Source organism: Phoenix dactylifera, chromosome 3 (genome assembly GCF_009389715.1).
Source record: "Phoenix dactylifera cultivar Barhee BC4 chromosome 3, palm_55x_up_171113_PBpolish2nd_filt_p, whole genome shotgun sequence".
In the NCBI taxonomy this organism is placed as follows: domain Eukaryota; kingdom Viridiplantae; phylum Streptophyta; class Magnoliopsida; order Arecales; family Arecaceae; genus Phoenix; species Phoenix dactylifera.
This window is the reverse complement of record NC_052394.1, coordinates 23,583,787-23,604,906: the sequence shown is the minus strand read 5'-3', so window position 1 is coordinate 23,604,906 and position 21,120 is coordinate 23,583,787. Positions and strand designations below refer to the sequence as shown.

The window sequence follows — 21,120 nt, the reverse complement described above, 5'->3', positions numbered from 1 at the left end:
GAGAAAGATGTCTTGACCATAAAGAAAAGGCATAATCCTAATTATAATAAAAAATATAAATAAAAGTAAGTTATAAAAAATAAATAAAAGTCGATTGTGATTTTCTTTTCTTCGAGACTACGATTCTCTTCAAAATGGCACAATCTAGTTTATGTGGCCAAATCGAGAAATCATTATATGTGTTCCATGATAAAGATTTGATCTGTCTTACACCTGATCATTCTTCTTTCAGACATATACAAAGTATACAAATTTAGCATTTTCCCCTTGTTTCGACCTTCTCCAACATGTCCAGCATGATACATTTAACGTGATGAGTTATGATTGATTTCATCACACACCACAACACAGAAGTAAATAGCATCTTTTGTTTCTGTCCATCCTTCATAACAAGTTGAACAATATGATGCAGCTTGATCAAAAGCTGAAGTCCAGATCCAAGGCACCATGTTCCAAAATGTAAAAGCAACGCAACCAAAACAACTAGCCAATCTTGAGACAGTCGTCCATCTATAAGTGTTTGTTACACGAAACTATAATTTCATTTCTCAAAAGAACGCATAATCCACTTCATAATGACTCTGTATACATACATGAGCACATTGACTAACAGTGCAAACAAGAGACGAGCCCCAAGATAGCAGACCCATAGAGATCTCTCAGGTGTGGAGATAATTAGCTGCCATCATCAACTCCAAAGTTATTTCAGGTTCAATATGAAACTCTGTCTCCATTCCACTGCCAACAACATAGACAAAAAAGAGGTTAAGGAATAATTTTAACAGAAATAGTAAGAAAGCACAGAAGGCTTTAAAATTAGTCGCTTTTTAAGCTGAGAAGAAGCGTGTGAGGCAAAGCATAAAGATCAAGGACATTGCTCGTTTGTCATACCAGTTTAAAAAGTGAAGTTCATTGAATTCTTATTCAGTTTAAACCTTTACAGTAACACAAACAATCAAGAATTCTGGCACAAACAGACCCGAAATCATACATACAGTACACCACTTATGTGGTAAATTTGGAAAACCAACACATCCATTGATAAGAGAGGAAATTATCTCTGTGATGAACACATAATCTAGCTAGATGTCCACTTTAGTCAATAAATAAAGTCACAAGCTCTTATTCACAATTCCGTCTGTCCTTTCACCGTCCAACTTCATTTATCCTTTCCTATTTCTAACAAGATTTTCAACATGCATGACCGGCTTGAATGGATAGAAAAACAAGTGCATAAATCAGGCATGAGCATTATTTGCCAGAGCATATTAAAAAATCACTCTCTTGCAATATAAACAAGATGCTGCACAATCTGACAAACACAGAAACTACAGCAGATTTAAGTGCATTGTATACATGAATAAAGCATTTGCTCATCTCGCACTACTATTTGCAGATTCGAGTTTTATTAGAGTAATAATGAACTAAGATTTTTCTGAAGCCTCTTGTGAGGTGAAAAGTTAAGAGGATATAAGTTGTGAGTTCCTCCAAGCACTGAGAAATTCAAATAGTTCAATTTTTTAATTATATCTGGGTGCAGGGCACGCGAAGGGGGTGGTGGGAATCCTTTCACATGGTCAGTTTCTTTTTTTTTAAGCATTGCCCTTTACACCCTAATATGTAGGTGAAAACCATCTAAACAAACCATACGTCACACAAAGACATAGTGCCCAAGCCCTATAGGAGCCACAGCATTGGGTGTGGCATATCTGGCACAGGTATACGTGGCTTATGTGTGTACAAAGCGCTCCTTATAATCCACTCGAGGGTTGCTAGCTACAAGCACCAAAACTACATCATAAACATACATACTTTTAAATATATAAAACTGCAAAGTCCAGTGATCTAGACATGGTCCCACAATGTGGAAATTCCCCACTTTGGATTGCAAACATTGATTAACCCACCAGTCTTTCTCCACCTCAAAGGCATGAATAAGTGTAAGAGGTGGAGAATAACATAACTGACGACAAAAGTATGTTGCATTCAAATTGTAACAATAAAGTCTAGTCTATAAACATATCAGCAACAAGAATATACATGAAAGGAAGGCTTTGTTAGCTTTTGTTTTTGGTGTTTCATCTTGAAAAGCATTGTGTATTGAATGGCTGTATGGGCCTTGCAGGAAGAGATTTCGACCTAGCTTACACTAAAACTAATTTAAGAGCCATTAATCTTGGCAATAATACAACAGTATCAATTTGAACTCATCCAAAACCAAAATATAATATTAATGAGTCAAACTTCTTATAATAACCGGGCATTAACTAGCACGAAATTCAATCTGAACCAACACATCAAGTGTGGCATCAAATTATTAACACAAAAGTAATATCTCATCATATAATAAGCCTTGATGATTATCTTCTCAGGTAGAAGAAATACAAGATACCATCATTCGTCGATGAAGTGAAGACTCGTATTGTTACAATTTTTACTTTTTTTCTAAATAGCATTCAAGCTTTTCTCAATCATTTCTTCAAGATCCTTCCTTGCCTTAAAAACTTTGATCAAAAGTCATATATTATACTTTTTATAGATTATATAGCTTCCTTAATTAAACATCATGATTCATGTATAACTTTTGCAAATACCTGATGCAGTCATACCAGTGCTAGGGAACTGAACCCCATCAAACAGTTTCTTACATATTTCTTTATTGATAAGATCTACCCCTCAAAAATATTTACAGAACACATAAGATGGAATGCCTAACTACATTGATGGGAGCTAGCATCACTTGAAATCCATACTAGGCAAATCCTATAGCTCTGAAGTCCTTAAGAAACTGAAGTGAAGCTAGTAGGCTCTTGATATATAACATGTGTGAGCCTGAATTCTAAAATGTTTTGAAAAATAATAGCTGCATAACACCTCAATCTTCAAATATTCTCTCATTGTTCGAGATAAATAATAGAGGACAGAACAATAACCTGGATACATTAGCAATCAACAAGGTAGTCATGTGAGATGGTGGTCTTAGGATGTTATCCATCAGTTCTGAACAGTATTTGACAACATCAAGATGCTAACCCTCTTTAGATCAGTTGCTGAAGCAGATAGTTGTCTCCTTTCCTCTTTTGGAATGCAATGCTGGACAAATTGATTAACCCTGTTCCTGATGCCATTCAGCATGAGGGGATTTTCTTTGTTAGCTTCAAGCTAACAAAATCCTTAAGTTCAACGGGAAAGATTCTGTCTTATATTTGATAAATCACATCCTCACCCTAATTAAGAGAATGCTGCTTAGTAGTCAGAACAACCGTAGATTCAACAAATAATTTAAATTAGTCTATTTGTGATCTCTTCTGTCACTGGTTGTAGTTCATTATTTGTACATGTCCTTAGTTTGAATGGGAAATCAAGGTTGACAAGATGGATATTAACTAATCCATTGCAGATGCTTTATTGCCAAATGCCCAAACCTCGCAAGCTACTACGTTGGAAACTGATAGCTTCTCTATAGTAGGATCCACATGCAATATATTCACAAAACTTAAAATGAACGCAAATGACTGAATGATGTTCTTACAAAGCACATCTTGTCTTGGGTAAAGGTTTTCTACTTATTAGACTTGTCTGACAATCCTCCTGCATCTACCCTTCTTTTTCATTATAAAGGGTTTTTCTTTTGGGAGGGCCAATATAAAGGCATATGCACAAAAACTGAGAAATACAACATGGATTCCGAAATTAGAGACTCCAGAACGTACTGGAATTGGTTATTCATACAATACCCGACTTGTCATCAACACAATCGCCTTCCCGGCTTACCGGAAAGAAAGCCCATGCCTTGTCAAACAAACCATGGCATACAATTTTAACAGTTTAGAATCAAGCACTGAAAGTTTCTACAAGCAGCATACTAACAGCATGAGAACAACAACCTATCCATATAACTACTGGATTAGGAAACTGGAAAATGCACATTACATGTAGGTAATTCTTCAAGTTACTTATCATCAAAAAAAAAAAAAATCAACTTTATTGTAAATTTTAGCTCATTGTTTCTTGAGGAGTAGATGCTACAAAAGTTCTGGTGGTTCTCAGCAAAAATTAGATGCGAAACTGATCATACAAGGATTGCCACTAAGAATCCAAAACCAATTCTCTATCCAGCTGTCCCTGCACTAAGGATAATCTCTAAAATTGCTAACATGTATGCCCCGATAAGACAGATTGCAACAACTGATAAGCACAGACACATTTGGCCCTCCTTGATTCAAATATTTTGGAATCGGACTGGTACGTCTAGTGTGATGACCTTAAAGATCCACCAGAAAAGGAACGAATCACAACTTGGTAAGGAGTAAGTGTCGATCAAGATAAGGAAGAGGGAGAAGAGGAACCTGGCGTATTGAAGGGACCAGTAGAAATACTGGCAGACCTTCTCCAGAATGGGGGTGCTTATCTCCGGAAACGTCACCTCTCCGAGCTGCGTCTCCGCGAAGCCACCTGCCATATACTAGACGTTTAATGAGAAAACCTAAAAGGAAAGCAAGATGGAAGCGAGAAACGAGATGGTAGACCAGGGGAGGTGAGCATGTTGCGGATGGTGTGGGAGACCATGGCGGCCTTCTTGTCGATCACGAACTCGAACCCCTCCGCGCTTATCAGCTTCACCGTCTCCTCCTTCTTCATCCCTCCTCGTTGCCTCCTCCCCCCCACCCCTCGCCGCCCGGACCTTTATCTCCCGTTTCGACCGGTTCCAAATATTTGCGTCTCCGCGTTGGATTGCCGTGGTCGGTGCTTCTTTGTCATGCGAAATGGATGCGGCGCATCCGATCCGTGTGCATTGATCAACAAATGGATGACCAGGCTTGCGGAGCAAGATTTATATAGTCTATTGGAAGGCATAGCCCAAACGCAATCCATATTACTCCGAGTTGTGTCGGATTTCAAAGTGGTGTAACAACTTAGAACCTCATCTAAAATAATTAATCAAAAAATATTATTTAGATTTTTTGTTCTATCCAACATATGCTCACATACTTTTTTTCGTTTAACTCTCGACGTTCTCGTCAAGATAAGAATTCAAATCCATTCAAATCTAACTATAGTCGGACTCAATAAATTCGTACTACAGTGTTCCCTAGTCTACATAAGTTATGAATCGGATTTGTCCTGATATTATTTGTAACAACTCAAAACCTCATCAAAAAAACTAGCCGAAAGATATATTTTGGGTTTCTTATTATGTATAAGTACCCAAGTTCTTCTCGGCGAATAATTGATGTGATGCTAAACATATATTCGTATGAATCTTCATAGATATCTTGCCCATTTCAAGTCAATAGCGAAGGCTCGAACTACGCGATCTAATCATGCCTCCAACTTAGAACAACGCTACCAGATGGTGGTTTGGAAGGGGAACCGAGGAAGATTTATGAGCATGCCATTACGGTCCCTAGGTTACATCAGCTTGGAATGCACCCTAAACCAAGTGTTAATCAGGTCTAACTTGTGCCTAGTTTAGCTTCATCAATATGGTTGCCTATGAGCAAAAAGTGGCCTTGATACAGTAACTGTAATTGTTCCTTAGACAAAGATAGAGGTCCCTTGGGATTTATGTGAATCACATTACTCCATCTTTGAATGAGGTCAAAAATTTTATGCAAAGTCAAGATTATTTTTGGGTAAAAATGTCATTAAAGACCAAACTGTAAAAGGTAATTATATCAACCAATTCAATATTGTATGAATTTACAATCCATTAAACAATTAATTCATAGTGCCAGACTCAAGGACTTTAGATATTTGAAGCTTTCTTAACAAATACATAAACACTAAGGATTTACCAGATCGGGCATAAACGACTTCATACCCACCAAAGGACGTGGACGGTAGATCTTTATTTTCGTACTGAAAATCATATGCGGCCGCCCCTACATCGAATGTCAACGTGGACGGTCGATCTTTATTTTATTCTTCCTTGCCGCCTACTTCGATGCTAACGTGCGCTCACTGGATTAATAGAGTGAACAGAAATTTAAAGAGTGAAAAAAAAAATCCGGGATTTAGTAACGCATAATAATAGAATAGAATAAAATAAAATAAAATAATGGTTGGGCCATTTCAAATCAAAACGCCCTTTTTTTCGGTTTTCCGTTTCTCGCCGTTGGCATTGGCACCTGCCTTCCCCTTCTGTCTCTCTGATCCCCCCACCTCCTGAAACCATCGAATTTTCCGCTCTCTGCACCCTCCTTCGATCGGAGGTAGGATTTTCTTCGATCTGATTTCGACTATTTTGATTCCTTTTTTTTTTTTGATGCCGGTTTGACTTGGTGGCCATTTTTTTATGGTATGGATCGGGCTCAGATCGGAGGGCAGATAGGAGGAGGAAAAAGTTATGGCGCATCGAGTGGATCATGAGTATGATTACCTGTTCAAGATCGTGCTGATCGGTGATTCTGGCGTGGGGAAATCGAACATCCTGTCGAGATTCACCAGGAATGAGTTTTGTCTGGAGTCTAAATCGACCATCGGCGTCGAATTCGCGACCAGGACTCTTCAGGTCAGCACCTGTTTCCGATCTCTGTTCGGGTTCTTGCTTTATTTCATTTATTTGCCCTTTTCAGCGTATACTCGGTTTTATTGCTTCATTTTGTTTATTTGTTTGTCGGTCTGTTTATTTTTTGTGGTGAAATGATCGTTCTCGGTTTCTTCGGATATATAAAGAATTCGAGGGGAAGGAATCTGTTATAGGCGCAAAAGCAAAATTCCGTTCTATTGGTTATGCAACAGGAATAAGCACGGCCACGATCTCAAATTTGAATACGCTTATCAAGTTTATGTCCTTCTTGATCGTCCAGTACTGTGATTTATCAACTTCATTTGGTTTGTTTCTTTACTATGGTAAATCTCATTACAAGATCGAAGGTTGTATTTCATCGTGTGTTTTGCATGTAAATTTTGCACCAATAGATTCATATTGTAAAGAATTGGTTCTGCGATTTATGTAAGAATTATCATGGATAACAGAAGATTAAGTTTGTCTACCTTATGTGTCTAAATCCACAATTCATGTCATTCAGAGGAGCAGCGATGAATTCACAAGTCATGTAGGAGGACAATGAATCTATAAGACATATGTAGATGTAGCTGTGAACATCTGAGGACTGGGAAAAGAATGATGCTCGAACTTTTCCTAGGTGAAACAAAAATAACACTTCTCTCTTCCAATCCAACAATTATTTCAAGTGAGTTTTCTTCTTGTACATCTTGCTGATTAGTTAGTCAAGAAGTGAACCAAAGTTTCCTAAATATGTATCCTGCTGATTTATTTAGTTTTCTGTCCTTTGAGCCATTTTGCTAGTCCTTAAGGGGCGAACTAAAGTTTAAACTAGTTTCTATAGGTTAGTACTTAATGATGGATGGCGTCATGGCCTCTTTGTTTTTCCCTTTTTTTCAGAATACTCAGGGTCTTATGAGTTTAAAAACATATTAGAATGGCAATTCCAGCCACTTCCTTACTTTCGGCATATAGCCTAGGGAGAAGTTTCTGTTTACTTGTTTATTCTGTAAGTGCAAGTTGCTCCATAAATAGAATTGTTCTTCTGATGGATGAATCTGCTAAACATTAATTGTTTGCTGAGTCACCTTAATGTTTCTACCTAACATATTCTCCTCTTACATCTTCATTGTTCAGTTCATACTAACCATCTTCCTGAAAGATTTTATAAAAAGAAATATGTTTTTCTTTTTCCTTTAGTGAATTATGTTGCAATTGATGCTTGTGGATGGTAACACGAGTATGTATTCCCTAAAGGAATGCCATGATGCATGCTTCTTTTTAAATTACATGTTAATATGTTTTTCACTACTTTTGTAGTATGCATCATCAACGAAATGGGTCTCTTAACCTAAATTCAAAGTGGTATTAATTCCCCTGTTAACTGATTATTTAACCATCATACTTTAGTTTCTACTTCTTGCTTTATTGATGCAGTTGTCAGTGCTGCAATAATTTGATATTCTGAACAGATAGAAGGGAAAACCATCAAGGCACAGATATGGGACACTGCTGGTCAAGAGAGGTACCGTGCGATCACCAGTGCATATTACAGAGGTGCAGTGGGAGCACTCCTAGTCTATGACATAACAAAGAGGCAAACATTTGACAATGTACAGAGATGGCTTCGTGAACTTAGAGACCATGCCGATTCCAACATTGTCATTATGATGGCTGGTAATAAGTCCGACTTGAAGCACCTACGAGCAGTTTCAGAGGATGATGCCCGGCTATTGGCTGAGAAGGAGGGGCTTTCCTTTCTAGAGACCTCAGCATTGGAAGCATTCAACATTGAGAAGGCATTCCAGCATATTTTGACAGAGATTTACCAAATAATAAGCAAGAAGGCACTTGCTGCTCAAGAGGCAGCAGGGACAGCAGGACCACCCATTCAAGGAACAACTATCAACGTTGCTGATTCTTCAGGGAATGTAAAGCGAGCTTGCTGTTCTACTTAGTTGATTAAGTTCCAAAAAGGAGTGCGACATCAAAGTGGATCAGCCTTAAAGGCTTCATAAGAAATCAACCCATGTGTAGATTACTTTTCTACTTTTCCTTATGCTTCATTCTGCAGACTCTGGAAGTTAGATTCCTCTTTTTGAGAAGAAAATTTTCCATTAAGAGATTGATGACCTGTGCAGTTTAGGTTGTTGAGTTCTTTTGTGCTTCTGTTTGTCATGGCATGGAAGCATGGTAGAACAGTTGAGCACTGAATTGAGCACTTTTGAGAATGTGGTGCCTGTTTTATATTTTTGATTTGATTCTAACTTTTTATAATGAAGTTCCTTTTGCATCACATGAGTCTATCAGCAGATTAAGTCATCATCAATTGGTTGGTCCATTACCATAGCAGCTACTCTGCTTAGCAATTTTACAAGAGGTGTTTATCAAGAGGTATGTAAAATCCTTTTATTTTTCCCTTTTCAGTATGCAAGAGGAATTTAAAATTTTAATGAGTAATCAATGCTTAATTATTGCAAATGCAAGAGATGCATGCCTAGCTTGCTGCTTGGTTGATTTGAAAAGAAAATACTTGGTAGATTCTTTTTGATTGGGTGAGGGATTAAGGAGAACTGAGTTTAGCAACGGCATGTGGTAGAAGAATACAAGTTAGCTCAAGCAGTTCAATATTTTCACATGGTTGATCCACTAATGATCACAGGCAATATGCTCCCTGGGATTTAATGTTTGCATGGACAGTGCTAGTGCTTGTGGCTTTTGACCTGGTTTGCGTCCAACTTGACAGAAGTCTTGAGGATACTAAATTCCGACAGTAGCATATGTTCATTTTATAGTTACTCAGGAGATACATCTACTAATTTTTTTTCTTCTTGAATGGGTATTTTAGCTTCCATGGGTGGCATCCTGAACATAGTTACATTAAGTGGTCATGATCAGCTCAGACCGCCTAATTAAAGTGGGCAACAAACCCAAATGTTGTGTCGACCAGCATAAGCTTGGAAAACAGCTCTTGGAGTGATAGCTTTTGTAGAAACACTGGATATGAAGCTGTCTTTCGACAAACAGCACAAGTGACTTAGCAAATCATGGTCGTCCAGTGCATAAGCATCAACATTTTTTCTAGAACTGGCCCTTTTCTGCACTAAATATGCCCCTTAATTACCACATTTTGCTTCAGGCTTTAAAAGTTGAGGGTTCTCTCTTCTGTTGCTCTCAGTCCAGATAGTCTCAATGTCCTTCCAATCCACCATAACTTCATTTCTTCTTCCCACAATATGGTACGCTGGTTCACCTGCATGCCTTAAGAGCAGGGTAATTTTATTGGATGTTGCACCACCTCACCCTAGAAGAGGCCCTAGCCAGCCAATCAAGTGGAGCCATGGAGGTGCTTCATAATCATAGGTGATTTTGGCGACCAAATGACGGTCAAAGGTCGCGTCCTTTGCATCTTTCTACCTTTTGCTTTGCTTCCAATTTGATATATGATGCTGATTCTTTGCTTATTTATTTGTAGATTCTTGCGCTTCTTTCCACCTGTTCATATAGAATGTGTAAGGATAATGGCTTTATTTTCTAGTGGGAAACTGACCCTGTGGACGCATTTAACATTAAACTGCCTTTGCATCTTGTTAGCTTTGGCTCTGATTCTGATTTTATGCACCATGCTGCTTTTCTGCAGATTCCTGCACTTCTTTCCACCTGATCATTTATATTGAGTATAATGGTGTTCTGTGTCATGCAATAGGTTTGAATTGCCAAAATACCCATCCTGTGGACCCTGTTTATAGCATTAAACTAGCTTTTTATATATCTGTTAGAGCAATCTAGCATGGGGAGCTGCATCTAAAAAAGGAATATGTACTTATATCAGTTGACATGGAATGAAAAAGTCATATTATAGCTCTAAAGCTGTCACCAAATTGTGCACCGTTTAGCTATTAACTAGTACTTGTTATAGCTAGAGGACTTGGGTCTGTGCCAGTTGGCACACCTCTCAGTGCTTTTACTGGGAAAAATTTGGGTTCAGAACAGAAGGTGACATTTCATAGTAGTGATCCCAAAAGAAGGATTACTGTTATTTAATCCTAAACTTTTGATTTGCTAAATGAAAGCAATTAGGCATTGACTAATCTTTTCGTGAGAAAATAAGATGTTCTTGAATCTTCAACAAGAGGCCATCTGTGGCTTATTAGGATTACATGGTCCAAATGACGAACTATGTGTTCTAAAGTGAGGTTGATGATGCACTTTGATATCCTTGAGGAGCACCTACTGGTTTCCTGGTACATTTTTGTTTTAAGTAATGTAAAATTGTAACCGAATTAATGATCACTTAAACATAACTGCATGTTATTTTTTGTAAATCAGTGTGTATTTCTGAATGGAGAATGTCTTAGGCATTCAATATGGGGGAGTTGGACATTTTCATTTAATTTGGATGCATTCAATTTGTTTTGTGAGCTAAATGGGGATGGAGATACCTTCATGATGATCGAGCCCCTTGGAAAAAGCTGTGATCTTGCTTCTATTTTAAAAGGTGTAAACCTTCTGATTGTTGGAAGCCAAAGCGGAAATGCTCCGCTATCCTCAATGGTATACTCTCTCCTCTTTGCAACCCTTTTAGAATAAATCTTCTTTTGTTGTTGGAAATGGGTTGAAAGTTCTCTTTTGGAAGTACAAATAGATCCTGAATCTACTTTTGAGGGCCTAATTTCGCAACCTCTATCAAGCTTCTAGACTCAAATCTAGGTATGTGGCTCAATTCTTTAATCGAAGATCCAATTCTTGGCACTTCCGGTGTGGGTCTTCTCTTTCGACTTGAGTCTACAACTGAACTGCAGCAACTGTCTAGACTTCTCTATGAAATTTGGTTAGATCCAAATCAACCTGATGATATCTCATGGTCCCTTGTTGTCTCTAGTATATTCACCACTCCATCTCTGTGTAGCTTTCTTGACTCAACCGGAATTAAATGGGACCTTGCTTCTATTATCTGGAAACTCAAAGTCCTCTGAAAGTCAGATGTTTCTTCCAGATGGCACTCTTTGACAAACTTAAACATCAGGGGAAACATCTTGAAAAGAATGGGTAAGTCCCATGGTGGCTGACCCTATTGCTCTGATCCTCTAGAAACAAACAGTCATCTCTTCCTATGTTGCCGCTTTGCCTTTGAAATGTGGAGCATCCTTTGCTTGCACCTAAATGTCCCTTGTCCAAATGGTGATCTAGAGGACTTATGTACCAAATAGGTATCAGCTTACTTCTCAAGAGACACCCATTCTGCAATGCTCATGCTAATTGTGGCTTTTCTTTGGTGCAGCTGGAAGGAATATAACAATCGAATCTTTCTGAATTGAAGTTTCCTATCCTTAATTATTGTCTTCTTTGCTATTAGCTTGGTTAATAGCCAGTTAATATCCATGATCATAAGTCCCTTCTTGGTTTTGGCAAATTGTGGGATTGTATAAGGAAGCTTAGAGGAGCGGGTGTTTCCTCTTCAGATGAGCATATAGATGATGCCTTCTTTCTGCTGCTACTGGTGTCTGGCTATGTGACTCTCTGAATGAGAGGAAGCCCTGCTATTCTGCTTTTTCTTTTGTTCGGTTCCCTCTAAAGGAGACTATGATAGAATCTCAAGCAAAATGATGATCCCTGGATCTTCTGTGATGTATGAGCTACTTTGTCAGACTTCTCTATCTTCTTAGTTCTTTTTCCACTTCTACTCTTTACCATGTTTGTTGCTTCAAGCTCTAGCGGCAACAGTTCTGTAACCTCATTGGGTCTCTTCCTTCCTCTTTTCTCATATAAATTCCCTTTTCAGTCATCCTGGATGTATTTGAAACTTTTCTTCTTCTTTAATAAAACTTCTAGTGACTAATGTGGCTTATTGCCCGTTAGTCTCCTTTATTTTGCGCAAAAGAAAAAAAAATATTTTGCAAGGAAAAAGGTCGCTACATTTCACTCAAAAAAGAAGAAAAAAGATTTTTTTGGTCAAAAAAGAGAAAAAGTTTACGACAAAGCGATACCCCATCGAATCTTTTGTAAAAAATCACTAAAGTAAAAACAATTCAGATTTCAGATGTACTCTCTATGTGATTTGGTGTAAGTTAAATCACATTATCATTGCTATATGAATTCAAGACAATATAATTGCAAGGGTCCAGAAAAGTTGACCTGGATTCTTATGAGCTCTTTTTCTTTGGGTTGGTCCCAAGTGCTCTTGTAGGTGGTGGCATTCTTGTGGCTCACATTAAATGAAGAAAGTGAACCAGGGAGAGGATCAGGAAGGACGTCTGATGCAGGACGGAAGTACGGATTGAAATACAGAGAAAAAAAAGAGGGGAAGAGGGGAAGAAGAAGAAGGAGGAGGAGAAAAGGAGGAGGAAGAAGAAGACCAATTTTCATTCAATAATTCATTAAAAAAAAAAATAACAAATGCATGCCCTATATATATATAGGGCCACCAAATAACAAATAAGTCCTCATAAAAAAAAACAATTCGAAATAGGTCCTCACAAGACAATATGCAAACTAATCCTATCAAAATAAATAATAATAAAAGAAAACATCAATCAATCCAGCCACAATGAAAGTGGCTGGACCGTCTTCCTGCGACGACCATAATCCCGCACAATAATCAGTCCAGTATTCGTGTCCGCACCAACTCCCCCCGGGTAAGAAGAAGTCGACCCCGACGAATGACTCTGGTAGTACTCCAAAAGATCTGGGTCAATGCGCTGTAACTCCGCACGGGTAATCCATGTAGTATCAGACTCCGGGCGTCCTCGCCAACGAACCAGAAAACGCTGAACACCCCCATCACTGGTAGAAACAGTCTGCTCATCTAAAATGGCATCAATTTGTTCTTTTTGTGCTGGTGGTAAAGTTAGATTGGTCGGAGATGGGATGGAATCAAGAAGAGGATTATCATCAAGCTCAAGTGATGGCGGAGCGAAAGGATCAGTAGGAATAGAAAGGGGGCCCTTGTAAGCAACCAAATCCTCAATATTAAAAGTGGAGCTAATACCAAAATCAGAGGGAAGATCAAGAACGTAAGCATTAGTACCCACGCGTTGCAATACCCGAAAGGGCCCAGCACTACGAGCCTGCAGTTTCTTGACGGTTCCAGATGGAAACCGCTCAGGCCGAATACGTATCATCACATAATCCCCAGTTTGAAATGATTTATCTCGCTTATGAGAATCAGCTTGTAGCTTATATTGAGCATTACTCATATGAATGCGCTTGCTAATTTCCTGATGCAGATTATGAATGTGCTGTGCAAATGCATGTGCAGACTCAGAAATGCGAATATGGGGGGACATAGGTAGGAGATCTACAGGTTTGCGAGCTTTATAACCATGGACCACTTCGAATGGACTCATCCCGATAGATCGATTGACTGATGAATTATATGCAAATTGGGCGACAGGCAGAATAGAATCCCAGTTACGATTGTGATCCCCGACTAGACTACGCAGAAGGTTACCTAGACTTCGGTTGACGACTTCGGTTTGGCCATCGGTTTGAGGATGATAGGCCGTAGAAAATTTAAGTTTGGTGCCAACCAGATGCCACAAGGTTTTCCAAAAATAGCTCATGAAACGGACATCCCTATCAGAGACAATGGTTTTTGGTAACCCGTATAACTTAACAATCTCATCAAAAAATATCTTGGCTACTCGAGAGGCATCAGAAGTTTTGGAACAAGGAAGGAAGTGGGCCATTTTAGAAAAACGATCCACAACCACAAAAATGGAGTCATGTTTCCGAAATGTGCGAGGAAGGCCGAGTACGAAGTCGATACTAAGGTCAAGCCAAGGGCGATCTGGGACAGGTAATGGAGTGTATAGGCCAGTATTTTGTTTTTTGTGCTTAGCTAGTTGACACGTGCGACACTGTCCCACAATTTTAGCAACATCCCGTTTTAAACTTGGCCAAAAAAATTGACGTTCAACTTCTTCTATGGTCTTATCACGGCCAAAATGTCCAGAGAGACCACCGGCATGTACTTCCCATATCAAGAAATCGCGCACAGAAGTGCGCGGAATGCAGAGCTTGGAAGCTTTGAACAAGTACCCGTCTTGTAGATAAACACCATCAATCAAAGGTCCTTGTCCATCAGCAAGGGCATTATAGAGTTGGCCAAAATCTGGGCAAGACAAGTAATCGAGCTTAAGTCTATCAAAACCGGTGAGGGAAACAGACATGGCGGACAACAGAGTTACTCGACGACTTAACGCATCAGCAGCTTTGTTCGCAGCACCGGACATATGCTTGAGAACAAAAGTGTAATCCTGGAGGAACTGAACCCACTTGGCATGTCGATGATTAAGTTTTTTCTGGGAATTAAGAAAACGAAGTGCTTCATGGTCAGAATAGAGAACAAATTCATTAGGAAGGAGATAATGTCGCCAATACCGTAGGGCCTGGACTATGGCATAAAATTCCTTGTCATAGGTGGAATATCTTTGTCTAGCCTCATTCAGCTTTTCACTAAAATAGGCTATAGGATGACGTTCTTGACTAAGCACACCACCTATTCCTAAGCCAGATGCATCACATTCCACCTCAAAAACTTTGTTAAAATCAGGGAGTCGCATAACTGGCGCTTCCGTCATTTTTGTCTTAATGTCATTAAATGCTTTAGCGGCTGCGCGTGTCCACCGAAAATCACCTCGTTTAAGACAATCAGTGATAGGTGACATAAGTGTACTGAAGCCCTTAATGAAACGACGGTAAAATGTGGCCAGGCCGTGAAAACTACGGATGTCAGTAATATTCTTAGGTTCAGGCCATTCAACAATTGCGGTGATTTTCGCAGGATCAGCAGATAAACCTTCAGAGGAGACTATATACCCTAAGAAGTTTACGTGAGTAGTGAAAAATGAACACTTCTTAAGGTTAGCATAGAGGCTCTCGTTGCGTAAAGTCGTACAAACTTGCCTTAAATGGCCTAAATGTTGCTCCTTAGTTTGACTATAAATAAGGATATCGTCAAAGTACACGACTAAAAATTTGCCCATAAAAGGTCGGAGTACTTGAGTCATCACTCGCATAAATGTACTTGGAGCGTTTGAGAGGCCGAAAGGCATTACCAGCCACTCATAGAGGCCATCTTTTGTCTTGAAGGCTGTCTTCCATTCATCTCCTGGACGAATCCGGATTTGATGGTAGCCACTTTTTAAGTCAATCTCGGAGAAAATCGAGGCACCTGCCATCATATCCAGCATATCGTCGAGCCGGGGAATAGGAAAACGGTATTTGACCGTGATTCTATTAATAGCCCGACTGTCTACACACATTCGCCAAGTCCCATCTTTTTTTGGAGTAAGAAGGGCAGGTACGGCACAAGGACTTAGACTCTCCCGAATAAATCCCTTTTGTAGGAGCTCGTTAATTTGCTTTAGGAGCTCTGCATGATCAGAGGGGTTCATCCGATAATGGGGCAGGTTAGGAAGGGTAGCTCCCGGGACTAGGTCAATGGCGTGTTGAATATCACGCAAAGGGGGTAAATGATCTGGAAGGTCTTCCGGAAAAACTTCTTTGAACTCCTCGAGAATAGCGAGGGATTCTGCCGATAATGTGCTTTGAAGATGTGGCTGAAATTCTTTAACTAGCAGGGCAAACACCGGAGAGTCCTTAAAGACGTTCCTCTCAAATTCCGTGGGGTTAAGGATATGCAGTTCCTTCCCCTTTGATGTACTCTTGTCTGTACTCTTATTTAGCGTTTTGGGCCGTAAAGGATTAAGCGTAATCTTTTTACCCTGGAATACAAAGGAGCAAGAGTTAGTTCGACCGTAGATGGTGACATCGAGATCGAACAACCAAGGCCTACCTAATATCAGATGACCTACGTCCATTGGGAGTACGTCACACCAGACAGTGTCTTTATAAGAGAGGATTTGAATAGGTACAAGACACCGTTCCTTAATGTGAATGGACGACGTGTCGATCCAGGAGACCTTATAAGGGTGAGGTTGGGACACAGGAGTCAGACCCAAGCGTGCGACAATGCTGGAAGATATCGCATTAATGCAGCTCCCGCTATCAATGATAACTTTACAGTCTTTTTCGCCGCATTTAATGTAAGTGTGGAAAATTGAGGTTCGTCTCCAGTCATCAGTCTCTTTAGGCTGGGTAATTGCACACCTTACTACATTCACAGTGGATCGGTCAGGTTCGTGGGCAATTATCCGGGGAGTAGGTCGGATACAACCTAAAGTGTGTGATTCTTCCTCAGTTTCGTCTTCGACATCGTGAATATCATCTAAATTAGGCTCATAAATTTGTTCCTCCAAATTATCTATGTCATCCTTCTGTTCATGTGTGTCAATAACTAGAGTCGGATTTGCACATTGGGAGGCAACATGACCAAACCCTTGGCATTTAAAGCACTGAATTCGTGAGCTTGGTTTTGGAGGTTCACCTAAAATTCCTTTGCCTTTAATATCCCGGTTTTGGATAGGTGGAGAAGAAAAGGGTTTAGGAGGGACAGAACCGACTGGGGGTCTGGGTCCAGATGGTTGGGCACTAGTGGGGACCCGCCTGGTGTCAGGGCGCCTAGCAAACATAGATTTGGAGAATTGTTCATAATTTTGCACAAATGTATAGGCTTGGTCTAAGGTGGACACTTCACGAAGGATAAGTTCTTTCCTAAGCTCATCATTTAGGCCTCGTCGAAATCGGCTCAAGATCATACGTTCATCTTCAGCTACATTACTACGCATCATAAATTCATCAAATTGGGCGATGTATTCAGTAGCTGTGCGACTACCTTGTCTTAAATTGTTCCATCGATCTAAGAGGTCAGATTGATAACTTAATGGAAGGTATTTTTCTTTTAATTTTTCTTTCATCTCAACCCAATCGGTAATAGCAGGTTGATGTCTCCTGGCTAGCAGTTGTTCGGTGTTTTGCCAAAACAATTTGGCTCGACCAAGGAGTTTCATTCTAGCGAATCGGACCTTTTTCTCCTCCGACAGATTGTACCACTCAAAGAAATGATCCATTTCGTGTAGCCAATCGGAGAAGACCTTCGGATCAAGACGACCATCGAAAGTAGGGGCTTCAACCCTAATGCCTCGCATTACATCGTCATCAGGGTCACGAGGCTCTCTAGATTCTACGGTATGTCGGTGACCTCTATCAACAGGAGGAATGGGACCAGGTCCTCTAGGGCGAGGGTAGGCATAATGGTGACCTGGAACAGACCTATGATCAAAGTTGCCCTGCCGAACCGAACCGTGTTGTTCTAGGAGTTGTTCTAGGGTATCATCCTCATCAAGACCCGGTAAATGGGGAGTACTAACCTTTTGGGATTCAATAACCCTTTGAATTGAAGCCTCAATTGAATCGAGTCGAGTATTAACCTGGGTGGACATTGTGGTTAGGTCATGAATTTGGGCGTTGTTTGCTTGGACTTGGGTATTAGTGTCATGGATAGCTTTTAATAGGGCTTCAATTTTGGAATCCATGTCTAGGGGGGACTCAAGATGAGATGCGACACGACCACTACGTAGATGCATAAAATGAATAACAAAATGTATTAGCCGACCAACTATAAAGGTTCCTAAGTAGACCTAATGCATGAAATGAATTCACAATTGCAAAGTAGATGCTCAATATAAACTAAAACTACTCTCTAGCAAATAGTCATAGCAAACTGTAAATTACTATGAAGCGCAGGCCAACAAGTAATGCAGTCCAGTAGTACTAAGTTTTCGGACTATGCAAGAGGGTACGGAGCCACGTATGTTTCCCCGAATTGATCTAGCTCCACAGTTAATATTAAAAGTGCTGCTACTAGGGTTTCTGTTTGTCTTGTGAACGTGTGTGAACGCGTGTATTTTGGATTTGTAGACGCAGTACCACGCACAAATTAAGAAAATTAATGCCAACTTAATTGAGCAAATTGAATCTGCAGGAAATGGGAGAACAGCGCTGACCTGGTCTGGAGAGAGGCTCGCAGAAGAGACGTGGTCTACAGAGATGTAGAACAGGAGCTCGATGACGACCGGTGGCAGAGAAGGGGTCACGGAGACCTCCGTGAAAGGTGATCAGAAAAACTGATGGCGGCTTTGGTCGGGACAGTTCGTGATGGCTGATGGCGCGGTGACCGGCGATGGCGAAATGTAGCAGCAGCGCGGCGGCGACTTAGCAGCGGCGAGCGGCAGTAAAGAAGGGCAGGGGCGGCGCGCAGCGCTGTGGTGCAGCAGCAGGCGTGGCAGCGGCGGTGGGGAGCGAGCGGGGAGCGCTGTCAGCAGTGGAAGGCAGAAAGTTGCGGTGGTGGGAGGGCGGGATACGGTGGTGGAGGTGGGAGCAACTGTTGGCAGGGGAAGCGACAGTGGCGGTCCAGCAGTCGACGGCGGCGACGGCAACGCGGCGGCGCGGCGGTGAGAGCAACCCGGCGGCGCGGCAGTGCGGCAGCAGGCGGCGACGAACAGCGGCGAGCGGCGGCACGGAAGAGCGGGGGCGGCGCGCGGCGCGGTGGTGCACGCGGCAGAGATAGCAGCGGCTGTGGAAACGGGCGGGAGCGCAGAGAGCAGTGGACGGCAGAGTGGGTGGCGGAGGAGGAGTGGTGACGGCTTACCCGTACTGTAGATCACCTTCAACCTTCAATCGCCCGTTCGCTTCCGCCGGATCTCGCCGGATTTTGCGGCGGTGGGTGCGGGGGGGCGTTGCACCGGCGGAGGAAAGTGCTGGGGCGGCGTCTCGTGAAGAGGTGGCGTCCTTCTTCGAGCTTCGGCCACGGGCGGTGGCTGTAGGGTGCGGCCGAAACTTCCACGGCAACGCGGTGGCTTCCAATGGCGATTCGGCGGCGCTGCAGGGTGAAGGCAGTGGTTGGCGCCTGTGTAGCGGCGGCCGGAAGGGAAACGGTGAGAGGGGGGGGGGGGGGGAAAAAGAGGGAGAAGGCGGCTTATTCGCCGCTCGGGTCACTGTGGGGTAGCTGGCGACGGGGTCTTCCCTTCTGTGCAGGGACCGAGAGGGAAGGGAGAGGGAAAGGAGACGGTGGTGGTGGGGGACGAAGGCGATGACGGCGTATGGCGAGGAGGCTTGGTGGAATGGCGACAGGCGGTAAGCGGCCGACGGGAGGGCTTTGCCCCTTTTTTCCTCACGGCCGTCACGGGAGATGAGATCAAGGAGAGGGAAGAAAACAAAGAAGAAAGGGAACGTCCCTTCTTCTTCGGAATGCGTGTTGTGCAGGAACCCTCTGTACGATCCGGTGTCCGCGGTGCAACTACTCCAGCAAAATATAGATGAGGAAAAGGCCGAAAAGGAATCGGCGGGGGTCCGTCCATAAACTGGATCCTTTGACTTCAGCAACAGAGGTAAAGTCAGCCCTGCTCTGATACCAAAGCTGATGCAGGACGGAAGTACGGATTGAAATACAGAGAAAAAAAAAGAGGGGAAGAGGGGAAGAAGAAGAAGGAGGAGGAGAAAAGGAGGAGGAAGAAGAAGACCAATTTTCATTCAATAATTCATTAAAAAAAAAAATAACAAATGCATGCCCTATATATATATAGGGCCACCAAATAACAAATAAGTCCTCATAAAAAAAAACAATTCGAAATAGGTCCTCACAAGACAATATGCAAACTAATCCTATCAAAATAAATAATAATAAAAGAAAACATCAATCAATCCAGCCACAATGAAAGTGGCTGGACCGTCTTCCTGCGACGACCATAATCCCGCACAATAATCAGTCCAGTATTCGTGTCCGCACCAACGTCGCTCTCCAAGTACTCACTCTTGAGCACTCTCTTCGCTCAGCAACAAAAAGTCTGCATTCAAATCTTCAATGATAAATTTTCAAAAATTTCAGACTGGATAATTATGGCGTACATGGATAAGTCTCGTCAGAACTTCGGATTTCACATATATTCTTATGGATTTTAATGCAAGTTAAATCACTTCGTCGTTGCTCAGTATATAAATTCGAAACAATAATCATAAGGGTCCAGAAAATTGTCCTGGATACTTAAAAGAGCTCTTCTGTTCTCTTTATTCTTTTCGAGTGCTCTTACACGTAGTGGTTCTCTTATGCTTGCAACGACCACCAAGAAAAAGTGAACTAGCTAAAGGTGGGGTGGGTCAACAAGGGCATCACTCTCCGAAATCGCAGACCTTTTTGAATAAACTATTTGCTAAGCAATAAAATGTTCAGCGTTCAAATCCTGAATAGCATATTTTCAAAAATTTAAGATTGGATGGTTATAGTGCGTGTAAGTCTCTCGTCCTTCATCTCAAAAGAAATATCAAAGAGGAGCGGATTCCTCATTTCACTTTCATCATATATTGCTGTCAGAAGTTGAAGAATGGTTATCTTGTTTGTATATTGGTTGCAATTTGCATGTGTGAAAATGACTTCAAATGATGGGACATGCACCGAATAACCTAAATATAATATTATCTACAAGAAATTATGTCCTACAGCATATAGACTGTATAGACCGTATAGCCGTGTACCATGCCTATCACATGCCCTCGTTCCTATGGACCTCATTCATCAATGGGCCCACAGGAATGAGAGCATGCAATTATGCTCCCAAACCTAGTTGGTTTAGTAGAGAACTAAGACAAGGTATGATGACTGATGCCTTCTGCTGCCACATTAAATCCAGCCAAGAAGGGAAATCGCTAAA

At 41.3% G+C, this 21,120-nt stretch overlaps 2 protein-coding genes across 2 annotated transcripts; one reads left to right on the top strand and one right to left on the bottom strand.

Moving 5' to 3' along the window:
• Window positions 1-350: 350 nt before the first annotated feature.
• Window positions 351-4,800, bottom strand: LOC103704112 (elongin-C). Its single transcript, XM_008787266.3, has 3 exons — window positions 4,530-4,800; window positions 4,350-4,455; window positions 351-738 (listed from the first exon to the last, which is right to left on the bottom strand). Exons 1-3 carry the CDS (start codon window positions 4,639-4,641, stop codon window positions 660-662), a joined length of 297 nt encoding a protein of 98 aa, XP_008785488.1. The 5' UTR covers window positions 4,642-4,800; the 3' UTR covers window positions 351-659.
• A 1,167-nt stretch (window positions 4,801-5,967) lies between these two features.
• Window positions 5,968-8,807, top strand: LOC103704113 (ras-related protein Rab11C). Its single transcript, XM_008787267.2, has 3 exons — window positions 5,968-6,215; window positions 6,319-6,514; window positions 7,984-8,807. The coding sequence occupies exons 2-3, from the start codon at window positions 6,350-6,352 to the stop codon at window positions 8,467-8,469; spliced, it is 651 nt and encodes a 216-aa protein (XP_008785489.1). The 5' UTR covers window positions 5,968-6,215; window positions 6,319-6,349; the 3' UTR covers window positions 8,470-8,807.
• Window positions 8,808-21,120: the final 12,313 nt, after the last annotated feature.